The 13,409-nt window shown below is 47.0% G+C and overlaps 1 protein-coding gene across 1 annotated transcript; it reads right to left on the bottom strand.

The window, feature by feature from the left end:
- Positions 1-6,686: 6,686 nt before the first annotated feature.
- On the bottom strand, positions 6,687-10,971 carry LOC137345679 (tumor necrosis factor-like). Its single transcript, XM_068008944.1, has 4 exons — positions 10,795-10,971; positions 8,567-8,639; positions 8,391-8,453; positions 6,687-7,096 (listed from the first exon to the last, which is right to left on the bottom strand). Exons 1-4 carry the CDS (start codon positions 10,969-10,971, stop codon positions 6,687-6,689), a joined length of 723 nt encoding a protein of 240 aa, XP_067865045.1.
- Between the last annotated feature and the right edge of the window lie 2,438 nt (positions 10,972-13,409).

Here is a 13,409-nt window from a genome sequence, read left to right as displayed (position 1 = left end):
TTGTCTGTTTTATCTCTCTCACTGTGTTTCTCTCTAAATTTTTTCATGGGATGTGGGCGTTGCTGGCTAGGCCGGCATTTATTGCCCATCCCTAATTGCCCTTGAGAAGGTGGTGGTGAGCTGCCTTCTTGAACCGCTGCAGTACATGTGGGAAAGGTATACCCACAGTGCTGTTCGGAAGGGAGTTCCAGGATTTTGACCCAGCGACAGTGAAGGAACGGCAATATAGTTCAAAGTCAAGATGGTGTGTGGCTTGGAGGGGAGCTTGCATGTGGTGATGTTCCCCTGCATCTGCTGCCCTTGTCCTTCTAGGTGGTAGAGGTCGCAGGTTTGGAAGGTGTTGTCAAAGGAGGCTTGGTGAGTTGCTGCAGTGCATCTTGTAGATGGTACACACTGCTGTCACTGTGCGTTGGAGGGAGTAAATGTTGGAGATGGGGTGCCAATCAAGTGGGCTACTTTGTCCTAGATGGTATTGAGTTTCTTTTCATTTATTTTATTTATTTATTTAGAGATACAGCACTGAAACAGGCCCTTCGGCCCACTGAGTCTGTGCCGACCAACAACCACTCATTTATACTAATCCTACATTAATCCCATATTCTCTACCACATCCCCACCACCTACCTACACTAGGGGCAATTGACAATGGCCAATTTACCTAACAACCTGCAAGTCTTTGGCTGTGGGAGGAAACCGGAGCACCTGGCGGAAACCCACGCGGTCACAGGGAGAACTTGCAAACTCCGCACAGCCAGCACCCAGAACTGAACCCGGGTCGCTGGAGCTGTGAGGCTGTGGTGCTAACCACTGCACCACTGTGCCGGCCCGTGTTGTTGGAGCTACACCCATCTAGGGAAGTGGAGAGTATATCATCACACTCCTGACTTGTGCCTTGTGGATGGTGGACAGGCTTTGGGGAGTCAGGAGGTGAGTTACTCGTCACAGGATTCCTACCTCTGACCTGCTCTTATAGCCATGGTATTTATATGGCTACTCCAGTTCAGTTTCTGGTCAATGGCAACCCCCCAAGATGTTGATAGTGGGGGATTCAGCAATGGTAATACTGTTCAATGTCAAGGGGAGATGGTTAGATTCTCTCTTATTGGAGATGGTCATTGCCTGGCACTTGTGTGGCGTGAATGTTATTTACCACTTATCAGTCCTTGCCTGGATATTGTCCAGGTCTTGCTGCATATGGACACGGGCTGTTCCAGTATCTGAGGAGTCGCGCATGGAACTGAACATTGTGCAATCATCAGCGAACAGCCACATTTCTGACCTTATGATGGAGGACAGGTCATTGATGAAGCAGCTGAAAGATGGTCGGGCCTAGGAACCGTTTCCCTCTCACCGTTTCTGTCTCACTGTTTCTCTCTTTCTCACTTGCTGTTTCTCCCTCTCTGTTTCAAATTCACTGTTTCCCTCTCCCTGTTTCTCCCTCACTATTTTACACTCCCAGTTTCTCTCTCACTGTTCCTCATACACTGCTTCGCTCTCACTGTTTCTCACTCACTGTTTCCCTCAATATTAGTCACTGTGTCTCTTGTTTTTCTCAGTTTCTCATTCACTGTTTTTCTTTCATTGTTTTGCACTCGGTTTCTCTCACGTTTCTCTCTCATTGTTTCTCACTCGCTGTTTCTCACTCACTGTTTCTCACCCACTGTTTCTCTCTTAATAGGGGAATTTTATGGAGGTGAGGGGTGGGGAAGGCGGGGGTGTCTCCGTCACCAGCTGGAAAGCTGACAAGAGACCCATGTTGCCCCCTTTGGAGTAGGTCCCCTGTATGATTCGCCAATTAGGCACTTGAGAGGCCATGGGCGGGCCTTTCCAGGGATTAGGACCCTGGGGACGGGAAGACCTGCCTCCCAAGAGCTGCTGGCCAATCAGAGGCTGGCAACTCTTTTGCTTGGCAGTGCCACTGGATAGGTAGTGGTTGCTGCCGGATTGACACCCACCGGAGGCCCAGGATTGCGGAGCGACCCAGGCCAGAAATAAGTGTTGGTAGGAAGGGTTTTGCGGGGTGTGGGTCATGGGGGAAGGGATGTGGGGGGGGAGTTCGGCAGTGGGGGCGGCTCTCTGCGGGCTCCCCCTTCCCGATGCCATAATCGTCAATCAGGCACCGAGTGCCTTTGAATGAGGGACCCACCCCTTCCTCCACCCCACCTCCTGGGAGTCCAAAAGCAACCCTGCACGGGTTTGCCTGTCATCCTCCCCGTGTGGTGACAGGCCTGCCTGCCACTGGGTCAATACCAGCAGCAGCAGGAAGAGGCCCTTAATTGGGCATTAACTGGGCTGCTGCTCGAATGGCACCCACTGGAGGCCCAGGATCGCAGAGTGACCTACGGCAGAGCTAAGTGATGGCATGAGGAATTTAATGGGGTGGGGGTGGCAAGGGAGAGAGGTGTGGGGGGGGTGGACGGGCGATAGCAAGGGCGTGGGGGTGGCTCTCAGCAGGCCTCCCTTTCCAATGCCAGGTCCCTCGATCAGACACTGAGTGCCTCTGAACAAGGGAGAACCCACCACCCCACAACCACCCACGAAATCACAAGTAACCCCACACGGGTTTACATGTCGTCCTCCCTGTGTGGCGACAGGTCTGCCCGCCACTGGGTTAATACCAACGGCAGCCGGAAGAGGCCATTAATCGGGCATGAATTGCCCCCTAAGGGCCTCAATTGGCAGCAAAGCGGGAAGGCTGTCCATGGGCCTTCCCATCACGCCCTTAATTGAGGTGGAGGTGGGAAGGTGGTGGGGTCCCCACCCGCCATCATTTCGCCCAATTAAATGCCCTCCCCATTTCCAAGTAACGCCCACTGTTTCTCTTTCCCTCATACTGTCCATGTTGATCTGGAGATAAACCCTATCCTTGAATCAATAGCAGAATCAGATGCCTTTAATCAACACTGGGCTCCTGAGCCACTCAAGTGTGCTTTGCACTAAGCGTAGCAAAGGCAGTAATTGCAAGAATGAATCTGTTGATTATGATTAGAGATACAGCACTGAAACAGGCCCTTCGGCCCACCGAGTCTGTGCCGAACATCAACCACCCATTTATACTAATCCTACACTAATCCCATATTCCTACCAAACATCCCCACCTGTCCCTATATTTCCCTACCACCTACCTATACTAGTGACAATTTATAATGGCCAATTTACCTATCAACCTGCAAGTCTTTTGGCTTGTGGGAGGAAACCGGAGCACCCGGAGGAAACCCACGCAGACACAGGGAGAACTTGTAAACTCCACACAGGCAGTACCCAGAATCGAACCCGGGTCCCTGGAGCTATGAGGCTGCGGTGCTAACCACTGCGCCACTGTGCCGCCCTAATGATGCCATTCACGCCATTGAATGATCCTGCCCATTTGTAGGGGGCACACCCACTACTTGCCCATTTGGAGAGGAAACGCCCCATCTTCACCCATTTGTAGTGGGATGGGCACACATCCTGTTCCGCCATTTGGAGGAGGGAACATCCCTTGCCTGCCATTTTGTAGGTGGGCAGAAGTTTCAGTGTAAAGGAGGGGCAGGGAACTGACCTCACTGGGTCTTGTCTCAACGTTCCTACCCACTTCCTCCAGCCTGCCCCACTGCATTCCCCAAAAGCTCCAAGAAAATTCAGGGCGGGATTGATGGCTTGTACTGAGCAGGAAACGGAGGAATGAGTATCGGAGGAATGAGCTGAGTTATAAAAATACTTTATTACTTGTGTATAGTCGGTTTTGTCTGTAGACAGAATACTGCATGGCATTCCATATTCAGAAATAGCATAAAAATAGCATAAATACATTCAAAATACATTTAAAAAAAATGATACATGCAGCATAAAATGTGTTTCTCACACATCGGGTGCTATTTTTTCAGTGTCACGCTTTGTCACAGATGCAAAATAAAGAGAGCCAGCCATTTTATTGGCAGTTTTCGCGGACTTTGGGGATTTACAAGCCGCTGCAAGAGAAACAATTACTGATTTCGGAATGTACCTCGGAAGGAATTAGGCTGCAAAATGTGCTTCATGGTGTGACACTCCTGCCTTTATATTCTCGAACAATCGACGAGGAATGTCTTGCGAGACATCGGCTAATAGATTTTAAAAAAGCTGCTTCATTTTTTTTCGTCCTCTGAGGATATGTTCAGAAGAAGATTGGTGCTTTCACATGACACATAGTTGGGTCACAGCGAGCTGGAACACTCTTTTGGAGGTGTGAATTCCTCTGCACCCTATTTTTAGTGTACAAGTTGACACATTCGTGTCCAATTCCTATCTGCACTACTCTGTGGTGGTGGTTAACCCGTTTCTTGATGGGCGCAGTCAGCATCATTCTACACTAGAATCCTTAATCAGACAGCTAAAAAAAAAACAAGCACGCCACGAGGAAATGAAGTTTGAAGCAAATTGCACCCAAAGGGGTACAGTGAAGTAATGGCTATGTTACTGTGTCTAGTAATCCAGCAAGTGCTCAGTTCAAACCCCGCTATTGGCAGTTTGAGAATCTGAGTTCAGTTTAAATAAAAAACTAGAAATATAAAAAGCTGTTCTCAGTAAAAGTGTCCATGAAGCTGTCAGGTTGTTGTTAAAACCCAGCTGGTTAATTAATGCCCTTTCGAGGGGCAAAACTGCCGTCACTATCTGGTCAGTCCCACAACAAGATGGCTGACTTGAGCAAGTGTTGTAGTTTTGAACTATAAGGGAGTCAAGGGTTATGGACAACATGCAGGAAAGTGGAGTGGAGGCCAAGGTTAGATCAAATGAGCCATGATATAAACGCAAAATACTGCGGATGTTGGAAATCTGAAATAAAAACAAGAAACGCTGGAAATACTCAGCAGCTCTGGCAGCGTCTGTGGAAAGAGAAGCAGAGTTAACCTTTCAGGTCAGTGGCCCTTCATCAAATGAGCCATGATCTTGTTGAATGGCAGGGCAGGCTCGAGGGGTGGAATTTAGTTTAGTTTAGTTTAGAGATACAGCACTGAAACAGGCCCTTCGGCCCACCGAGTCTGTGCCGACCATCAACCACCCATTTATACTAATCCTACACTAATCCCATATTCCTACCACATCCCCACCTGTCCCTATATTTCCCTACCACCTACCTATACTAGGGGCAATTTATAATGGCCAATTTACCTACCAACCTGCAAGTCTTTTGGCTTGTGGGAGGAAACCGGAGCACCCGGAGAAAACCCATGCAGACACAGGGAGAACTTGCAAACTCCACACAGGCAGTACCCAGAATTGAACCAGGGTCGCTGGAGCTGTGAGGCTGCGGTGCTAACCACTGCGCCACTGTGCCAATTCCTGCTCCTATTTCTTACGTTCTTCAGTATGTATCAAAACAATTTTGTGGCAGAATTTGGCACACCACTACCTTCTTAGATCAAATAAATCCAGACCATGCCAGTGAGGCCTACACTCCGAGAATATATTCCTAAAATTCTGTCAGCGCGTTGTGAGAGCACAAGATTTCCATAGCAACCATTCACTCGCCTCAGTTCCTGCAGCATGTTGGGAAGTTCTGCATCACAAATTTCCATTAATAGGTGGAAAATCATGGAATGGGGAAGGGGAGATGGAGGGGGAGGGGCAGGGAATCACGAAATTTCCCAAAATCTGCTCCCGGCCTGTTCCAGGAGCTGAGAAGTGAGAAATTTCCAACCAGCAATTAATACTTCCCCAGTGACAAATCAGTACAAGTTACATTCAAAATTAAATATCAATGAATAAATAAAAATAAAATATAACACCATGAAAATTATCTTAGATATATTATATAAGTTACCTTATACGGTACAAGACATACTGGTCGAAAGACCAGTATCTGGTCACACAGGTTCAACAATCTAAATATCAGACTGAGATTCCATTTGCGGATCTGGGAATTTCCTTAATCCATGAAATCATTGAATGATACAGCATGAAGGTAGGCCATTCGGCCCCTCGAGTCTGTGCCAGCTCTTTTGAAGAGCAACTTAGTTAGTCCCACTTCCCCACTCTTTCCCCTGCAATTTTTTTCTCTTTGAAATATTTATTCAATGCCCTTTTGAAGGTTACTATTGAAATGCTATCCACCCTCCTATCAGGCAGTACTTTCCATATCCTAACTTTTTCCTCAGGTCACCTCCGGTTCTTTTGCCAATCACCTTAAATCTGTACGCTCTGGTTATCAAGCCATTGCAAACAGTTTCCCTTCATTTAATCTATCTGAATCCTTCATGTCTTTAAACAACTCTATCAAACCACCTTTTAGCCTTCTCTGCTCCAAGGAGAACAACCCTTGCACCTCCTTCTTCAGGAATAACCTTATTAAACACAGGAGCATGTTCTGAGGAATCTTCCAGTGGTCCTAGGGCTAAGGATAGTGTCACAAATACTTGGTTCCCGCTCGTGTTCAGTTTGATCAGAGTTGGTAAAGGGGTGTTCAAGAATTTCTCTTTCAGAGCTGCCACATGTAGGTGTCAGCCTTGTCTCCCGTCTCAACTTTCAGAGTAACTTAGCAGAACCAGGAGCTTATCCAAACTCCACCCTGCTGCTCCATCCCCCTCTCCTCTTCACCCTTCCCCCCACTCTCCAGGCCCAGGAATTCCTGTCTCCTACTCCCTTAGACTTTATTCATTCAGATTTTCTTTAGTCCTCATCGCTGTCTGCTTGGGTTGGGGGAGGGATGAAAAGCCCTATCATTCTCTTCACAAAGCAAATAACCCAAAGTAGCTCTTTCCCACTTCAGTGTTCACGTAATGCACTTCATTCCCACCAACCCTGGAGAAGATGTGATCTCCCCCCACAAACTCAAAAGTGGCGCCCTGGTACGTGGTCTTGTACCAGGGGTCTCCGTGTTGGACGGAGTGGCAGGTGGACTTCATTGTGCTGAGCAGAGTCGTCTTGGTTCTGATGGAAGTCGAGAGCTTGTAGAGCTCGTGACTCAGATAGATGGGCTTGTTCTGACAGCCCCTGCTGTAGAAGACCACCTGGGTGTAGACAAAGTACCGACCAGGGATCCTGATGACAAGACCATTGTCCTTGAACTCCACACCACTAGGGAGGCCTCCCTTTCTCTGCCAGGTCACTTTCTTCTTTCCTCGTGTGTTTAAAGAGGCTGAGGAGAGGAAGAACAGAATGTAGGGATGAAATTCATCACAAGAATAGAAAAATGTGACCACACCATGCTTGTTTTCTCCAGACCATTCTTCCCACTCACTATCAATTACCAGGTCTGTGTGTTTTAAGAGGTTGTTTAGAAGTGCATTCTCTGCCTGTATGGAATGAGAATACTTCACCTGTGCAGAGAGAATAATTTCACCAGCCAGGCAGAGACTGCCTCACCTGTACAGGCAGAAACATACTCACGTGTACAAATGGAAACTGCTTCACTTGTACAGGTGGAAACAGGTTCACATGTACAGGTTGCGTGTGCTTTGTCTGTACAGGCAGAGACTGTCTCACCTGTACAGGTAGAAATAGGTTCACCTGTACAGGCGGAGAGTACTTCAGCTGTACATGCAGAGACAGCTTTACATGCACAAATGGAGACTGCTTCACCTGTACAAGCAGAAACAGGTTCACATGTACAAACGGACACTACTTTATTTGGTATAGGTGGAAACTGCTTTACTTGTACAGGTAGAAACAGGTTCACATGTACAGGTTGAGAGTGCTTCACCTGTACAGGCAGAGACTGCCTCACCTGTACAGGTAGAAATGGGTTGCATGTACAGGCAGAGAGTGCTTCACCTATAGAGGCAGCAAGGCCTTCACCTCTACAGGCAGAGACTACTTCACCTGTATAGACAGAGAGTGGTTCACCTGTACAGGCAGAGATCGCCTCACCTGTACAGGCGGAGACTTCCACAGGTAGAAATTTGTTCACAACATCCACGATCTTATCGAATGTCTGAATGGCTTACTCCTGCTCCTGAGTCCTATGTTCCTACGTACAGGCAGAGAGTACTCCACCTGTACAGGTAGAGAGTTCTTCATCACTACAGGTAGAGGCTGCTTCACCTGTACAAGCAGAGCCACATGTACAGGAACAGAGTGCTTCACCTGCACATGTTGCAGCTGCTTCACCTGTACAGGCAGAGACTGCTTCACCTGTATAGGCAGATAGTGCCTTGCCAGTGCAGGTAGAGACTACTGTACTAGTATAGGCAGGGACTACTTCACCTGTACAGGGTGGTGTTCCTCACCTGTGCAGGCAGAGACGGGTTCACATGTACCAGCAGAGCATGCTGCACATGTACAGGTGTAAAGTGCTTCAAGCAGAAAGGTCAATGACTGGCTTCCTTCTTCACTTGGCTTAAAGAATGAAGTCTGGCATCTGGAGTCTGATGTCTTCAGTGATGACAGACCAGCCTTAGATTCAAGACCTTTATACATAGATGGTCACCTACCTGTCAGATGGACTGCAATCTTCTTTGGAGCTTTCCCCACCACATTCATTAGACGAGGCAGGTCTGAAAAAGAAAAGCAGGGCTCTCAGTATGATGATCTGGTAAATCACCAATGTAACACCCCTGTACCGAAACTGATAACAGGTGAAAGTGAACGAGAGAGGGAGAACACTCACCATCATTAAGAGGTTCCGCTGGCAGGTCTCCTACACCCTGACCCTGGGCAGACTTTACGATCAGAGCCGTTTTCTATGGGAACAAACAAGGACAACATGTCTCTCCATGGCCTTGCCTCTCCTTATCGCTAAAAACACCAACTTGCATTTAACATGCTAAAACATCCCAAAGCGCTGCATAGGAGTGCCATCAGACCCTGAACCAATTAAGGAGATATTAGCAGAAGCAAAAACGGTAGGTTTGTTTTAAGTAGCGCCTTAAAAAGGAGGAAGCAGAGTTTGAGAGGGAATTTCAGAGCTTAGGGTCCAGGCAGCTGAAGGCATGGTTGCTGAAGGGTGGACTAATGAAACTGGGGGTGTGCAGGATGCCAGAAATTGGAGGGGCACAGCGATTTCAGAGAGCGTAGGGCTGGAGGAGAGTGTAGAAATAGGGAGCGATAAGGTCAGGGAGGGATTTGAAAATGAGGGTAATCATTTTAAATTCAAAACACAGACGGACCAGGTGCCAATGCAACACAGGGTGGCCCTTGGTAGAATGGGTGTTGATGTGAGTTAGGATGCAGACATTGGAGTTTTGGATAACATCAATATTCATGAGAGTGGAAAGTGACCTCCTCCAGCCCTCCAACCCTCTGAGATCTCTGGCCTCTTGTGCAGAGTAGGAGTGGAGAAAAACTGGGAAACTGCTTTGAAACAAGGGGAGAGGGAGCATGAGTAGTTGCATACATTCCAGGGAATGTTCATGCTTGTTAAACTCCTGTGATCCCCGGGATCTGTGAGGGGCTACGACACATATGGCACAGAACTCATTCTCAGGATGTCGAACCTAGCTGGCAAGGACACCATTCACTGCCAACCCTCCAGGATTGCCCCTGGAGCCTTCAGGAGTTAAAGAACAATCTCCAGGACACTGTGACAAGCAACACCAAGGGAAAAATCATCCAGAGCATTGCAAAAAAGAATTGCTTTTCTTTAAATTTGCATTGAGCGCTTTTGTGCACTAGTTTTAAAAATATCAGAGAGGCAACTAAAAGGGCTGTTTGACTGATAGTCAAGAATCATCCAATCGGATATTCATGGGTCTATTTGCTGTCCGATTGGCTGTGAGAAAACAGGGTGCCGCCAGGGTAGTTGTGTTGGGCAACCAATGGTAGGAGTGGGGGGGTGGTGTGGCAGGGTGCCTGAAGATGGGAGATCGTGTGATTAAAACCTCCAGGAATCTGCCCATTCCTAGTTGTTCAGACTGGCTTGCTAGGTCACTTTACAGGCAATGAAGATACACCCACATTGAGTCTTAGCGACACTCTTGCTACTCAGTCATCGATTACTTGCTGATTTCCTCTGGCGGGGGAGGAGATTAATGGTGACACCACTGCACGCACCTCCCTTTGCTAATAAGCTAAAGGGCCCGCGTCAGACAGGAAGGGGAAAAGGCCTGGAAATGGAACCTCCTTCAGCTTGCTAAAGGTGCGCCTGAACTCTAAGGGAACAACATTGGACTTATAGAAACATTAAACAAAATGGGCGAGCTGAACCCAGGGAGGAGCGAACACTGAGGAGTGTCCAATAGAGAAGGAAATTCTTTGCAGAATTGTTTCTATGATGTCGACTCAAAGGGTTTAGATCTTGACTCTTGCGGGATAGTAAGACAGGCGATTGCAAATTGGTTGCCCGTTTTACTTCAATGGAAATAAAAATCAGGGAAAGTTTTGCAGGGCCCTGGGGAAAAAGCAGGGGAAATGGGATTAATTGGAGAGCTCTTTCAAAGAGCCTGTACAGGCATGATGGGCTGAATGGCCTCCTTCTGTGCTGTAAATTTTCCGTGCTTCTACGTTTCTATGTAAATCAGGCAGCGGATTTGCTGTCACTCATTTTATACCATCCCCAAAGTCAAGATCTAACCCAAAAATGGAGTGAATGGCTCTTAGCAGGTAAATTATACTAATCATGAAATAGCACGGAATGAACACATTCATCTTTCAGTGTTGGACGGACATTCATATGGAGATACATCACTCATTAACTTATCAACTAACACACAGAGTGATACGGGCCAGAGATATGATTAAGCAAGAAACTTCTTGTCTGAAGTGATTAACATCTCGTTAAAACACAGAGACAACTTATTTTCACACAAGAATCGAAAGAGAGAAAGAGAGAGAAAGGAAGGTAGAAAGGGAGCTGGTAAAGACTGACAGCGGTCTCTTTTGTAAGATAAATCTACGCACCTGTTTTGACGATAAAACTCCGAGTTGACCGAGGAGCAGATATGAAGCAAAGGTCACCAAGCCAAGGGCAGTGATCGCACAGAGAACCTGGCAGAGGCGATGGTTCTTAACATCAGTCTGCTTCTCAACAATCTGTCCTCCCATCTCAGCAGCTAGCAACATGCGTTCATTATTCATGCTTGCAGTCTACTTGCCAAACAGGTACAGTCAGTGTGGCCCGGGGCGTTGTTGCAATGCTCACACTGCCTGGGCTTTTGTATATGGCAGTGTGGGGACTGGGAGCTCTATTTAAAGTTGGCTGTTGGGAAACCCCTGGAGGTCTGTGTGACGACAGCAGAAATGGGAAGCAACTTTGTAAACATGGTTCACGTCCCACACAAGAGTGAAATTCGAGCTCCTTCACAATGAATGGAAAGTTTGTTCCCTCCAGTTCTCCCTCGTCCTCTGATGAAGGTGCCAACTGCCTGCTGTGTTAATGTTGAATAGACAATGGTGGTGCTTTGGTAACCCATTCAATAACTCAGTCCTCGCCATTGAACCTGGGCACTTTTTGACATGTAGTTCCTGTCGTGACATAGGAAACACAGCAGCTAATTTGCGCACAGCAAGCTCCCACAAGCTGCAGTGCAATAGCGACCAGATCATTTGTTTTAACGATGCTGGTTAAGGGATAAATATTGGAAAAGTACTTGCTTTGATCTGGCTCCTTATCAAATTTCTCAGAAATGTTAATTTTCCTGTCCACTGACTTACTTTGAAAGAGAGTGAGGGTAATTATGTCAGGATAGTGGGCAAGAGCAGGAATGCAGGCCATTGGGTTACGTATTTTGAGCTCATTGATGACCCTGGTATGGCCTTGCTTATCGCCCAACCTTGGCTGCTCAGAGGTGAGAGGCTTTCTCGGCCTTTGCAATGGTGTGAAACGGATGATATCAGACTGGGCCATCTGCTATAGATTACCAGGCGGGCCATGCTATAACAACAACTTGCATTTATACAGCACCTAATGTCACAATCATGGGAGATGGCACAACCAATCTCATTCATTTGAAGCCATGGGTCAACGTTAAAATCATTCCCCCTTACCCCATTTGCTTCCAATGGGATGATGGAATTTCAGACCAAAGGGAAAAATCCAGCTAATCCTTCGAACACTCCTGTCTCTACCGCAGAAAGCAATTGAGGCCAAATCATTAAATATATTCAAGAAAGAGTCAGATATGGTTCTTAGGGCTAAAGGGATCCAGGGATAGGGGGAGAAAGCAGGAACAGGGTACTGAGTTTGGATGATCAGCCATGATCGTACTGAATGGCAGTGCAGGCTTGAAGGGCCGAATGGCCTACTCCTGCTCCTATTTTTCTCTGTTTCTATGCAAGAATGCTTCTAAGCTCAAAAGACTCCAGCCGTCTGTGTGATTGCTCCACACCGTCACATCAAGTTCCTCCCTCGGTTATTTTAAGGGAAACTGTTTGAAGCGGATTGATGCCTCCTTGAAAATAACAGAGGAAGGAATTTCGCACACAGTGCCAAACCTTTGAGCTGCAGAGGATATTTCCAAACTGTCAGACATGATGGAATAAGTTATAATAACTATCCACCCTCCTCCACCCCCCAAGGAGGATACAAACACTTTGGACACCCATGGTGTAACCACCCCTTATTAAAAGGCTTTACTAAGCACAGTCATTACTTAGTTAACACAAGAAATAATCCCCAACATTAAATCTCACTGAAACAGTGTGATTCATCATGAGGTGATGTTAATTACGCAATAATGTTTTCCAAGATTGCTGCTTTGCCCACTGCGTGTTGCAAACCCATTGCATTGAATCACCTAACAGGGGAAAACATAATTGCAGCAAAACTAAGTTATGTTTGCCACTTTCCATCAGATGATGTAAGGCACCCAGGAAGTTGTAGGATAATAAACAGGATAATAAACTTTTCCATTGCACTAAATAGAGCGTGGTTGACAGGTCAGAGGTGTCATCTTTTGGAGGAGACGTTAAACCGAGGCTCCGTCTGCCCTCACTACCTCTATCCCTCTCTCTTTCTTCCCTCCTTTAAGAAAGCTCCTTGAAGCCTGTCTCTTTGACCAAGCTTTTGGTCACCTGCCCTAATTATCTCCTTATGTAGTTTGGTGTCAAATATTTGTCTGGCAATCGCTCCTGTGAAGCGCCTTGGGAAGTGCCACTATGTTAAAGGTGCTAGATAAATGCAATTTGTTGTTGAGGCTGGATGTGTAAGATCCCACAACTACTACTTTGAAGAGGATCGGGAAAGTTCTCTCTGCCAATCACGGCCAATATTTAATTGACATCATAAAAAGAAACTGCACTACAAAAGTACTCCATTGGCTGTGAAGTGTTTTGGGACCTCCCGAGGTTGTGACAGGTGCTATATAAATGCAAGACTTTGTTCAATCCTTTTTCCAAATCAAATGATGATCTGGTACATATTCTGCAATGGTTGTGATTGGAGGAATGGTTCTTTTTGCCTTGCGGAGGGGTGGGGGAGGAGGGAGGGGTCGAATCCTCATGCACGGTGGTAGCGCAGTAACATACAGCTCTGAAGAACCATCTCAAATCCATGCAATGGACTCCTGATTGATGCA

Source organism: Heterodontus francisci, chromosome 29, assembly GCF_036365525.1.
Source record: "Heterodontus francisci isolate sHetFra1 chromosome 29, sHetFra1.hap1, whole genome shotgun sequence".
Taxonomy (NCBI): Eukaryota; Metazoa; Chordata; class Chondrichthyes; order Heterodontiformes; family Heterodontidae; genus Heterodontus; species Heterodontus francisci.
This window is presented reverse-complemented; position numbering and strand designations above follow the sequence as displayed.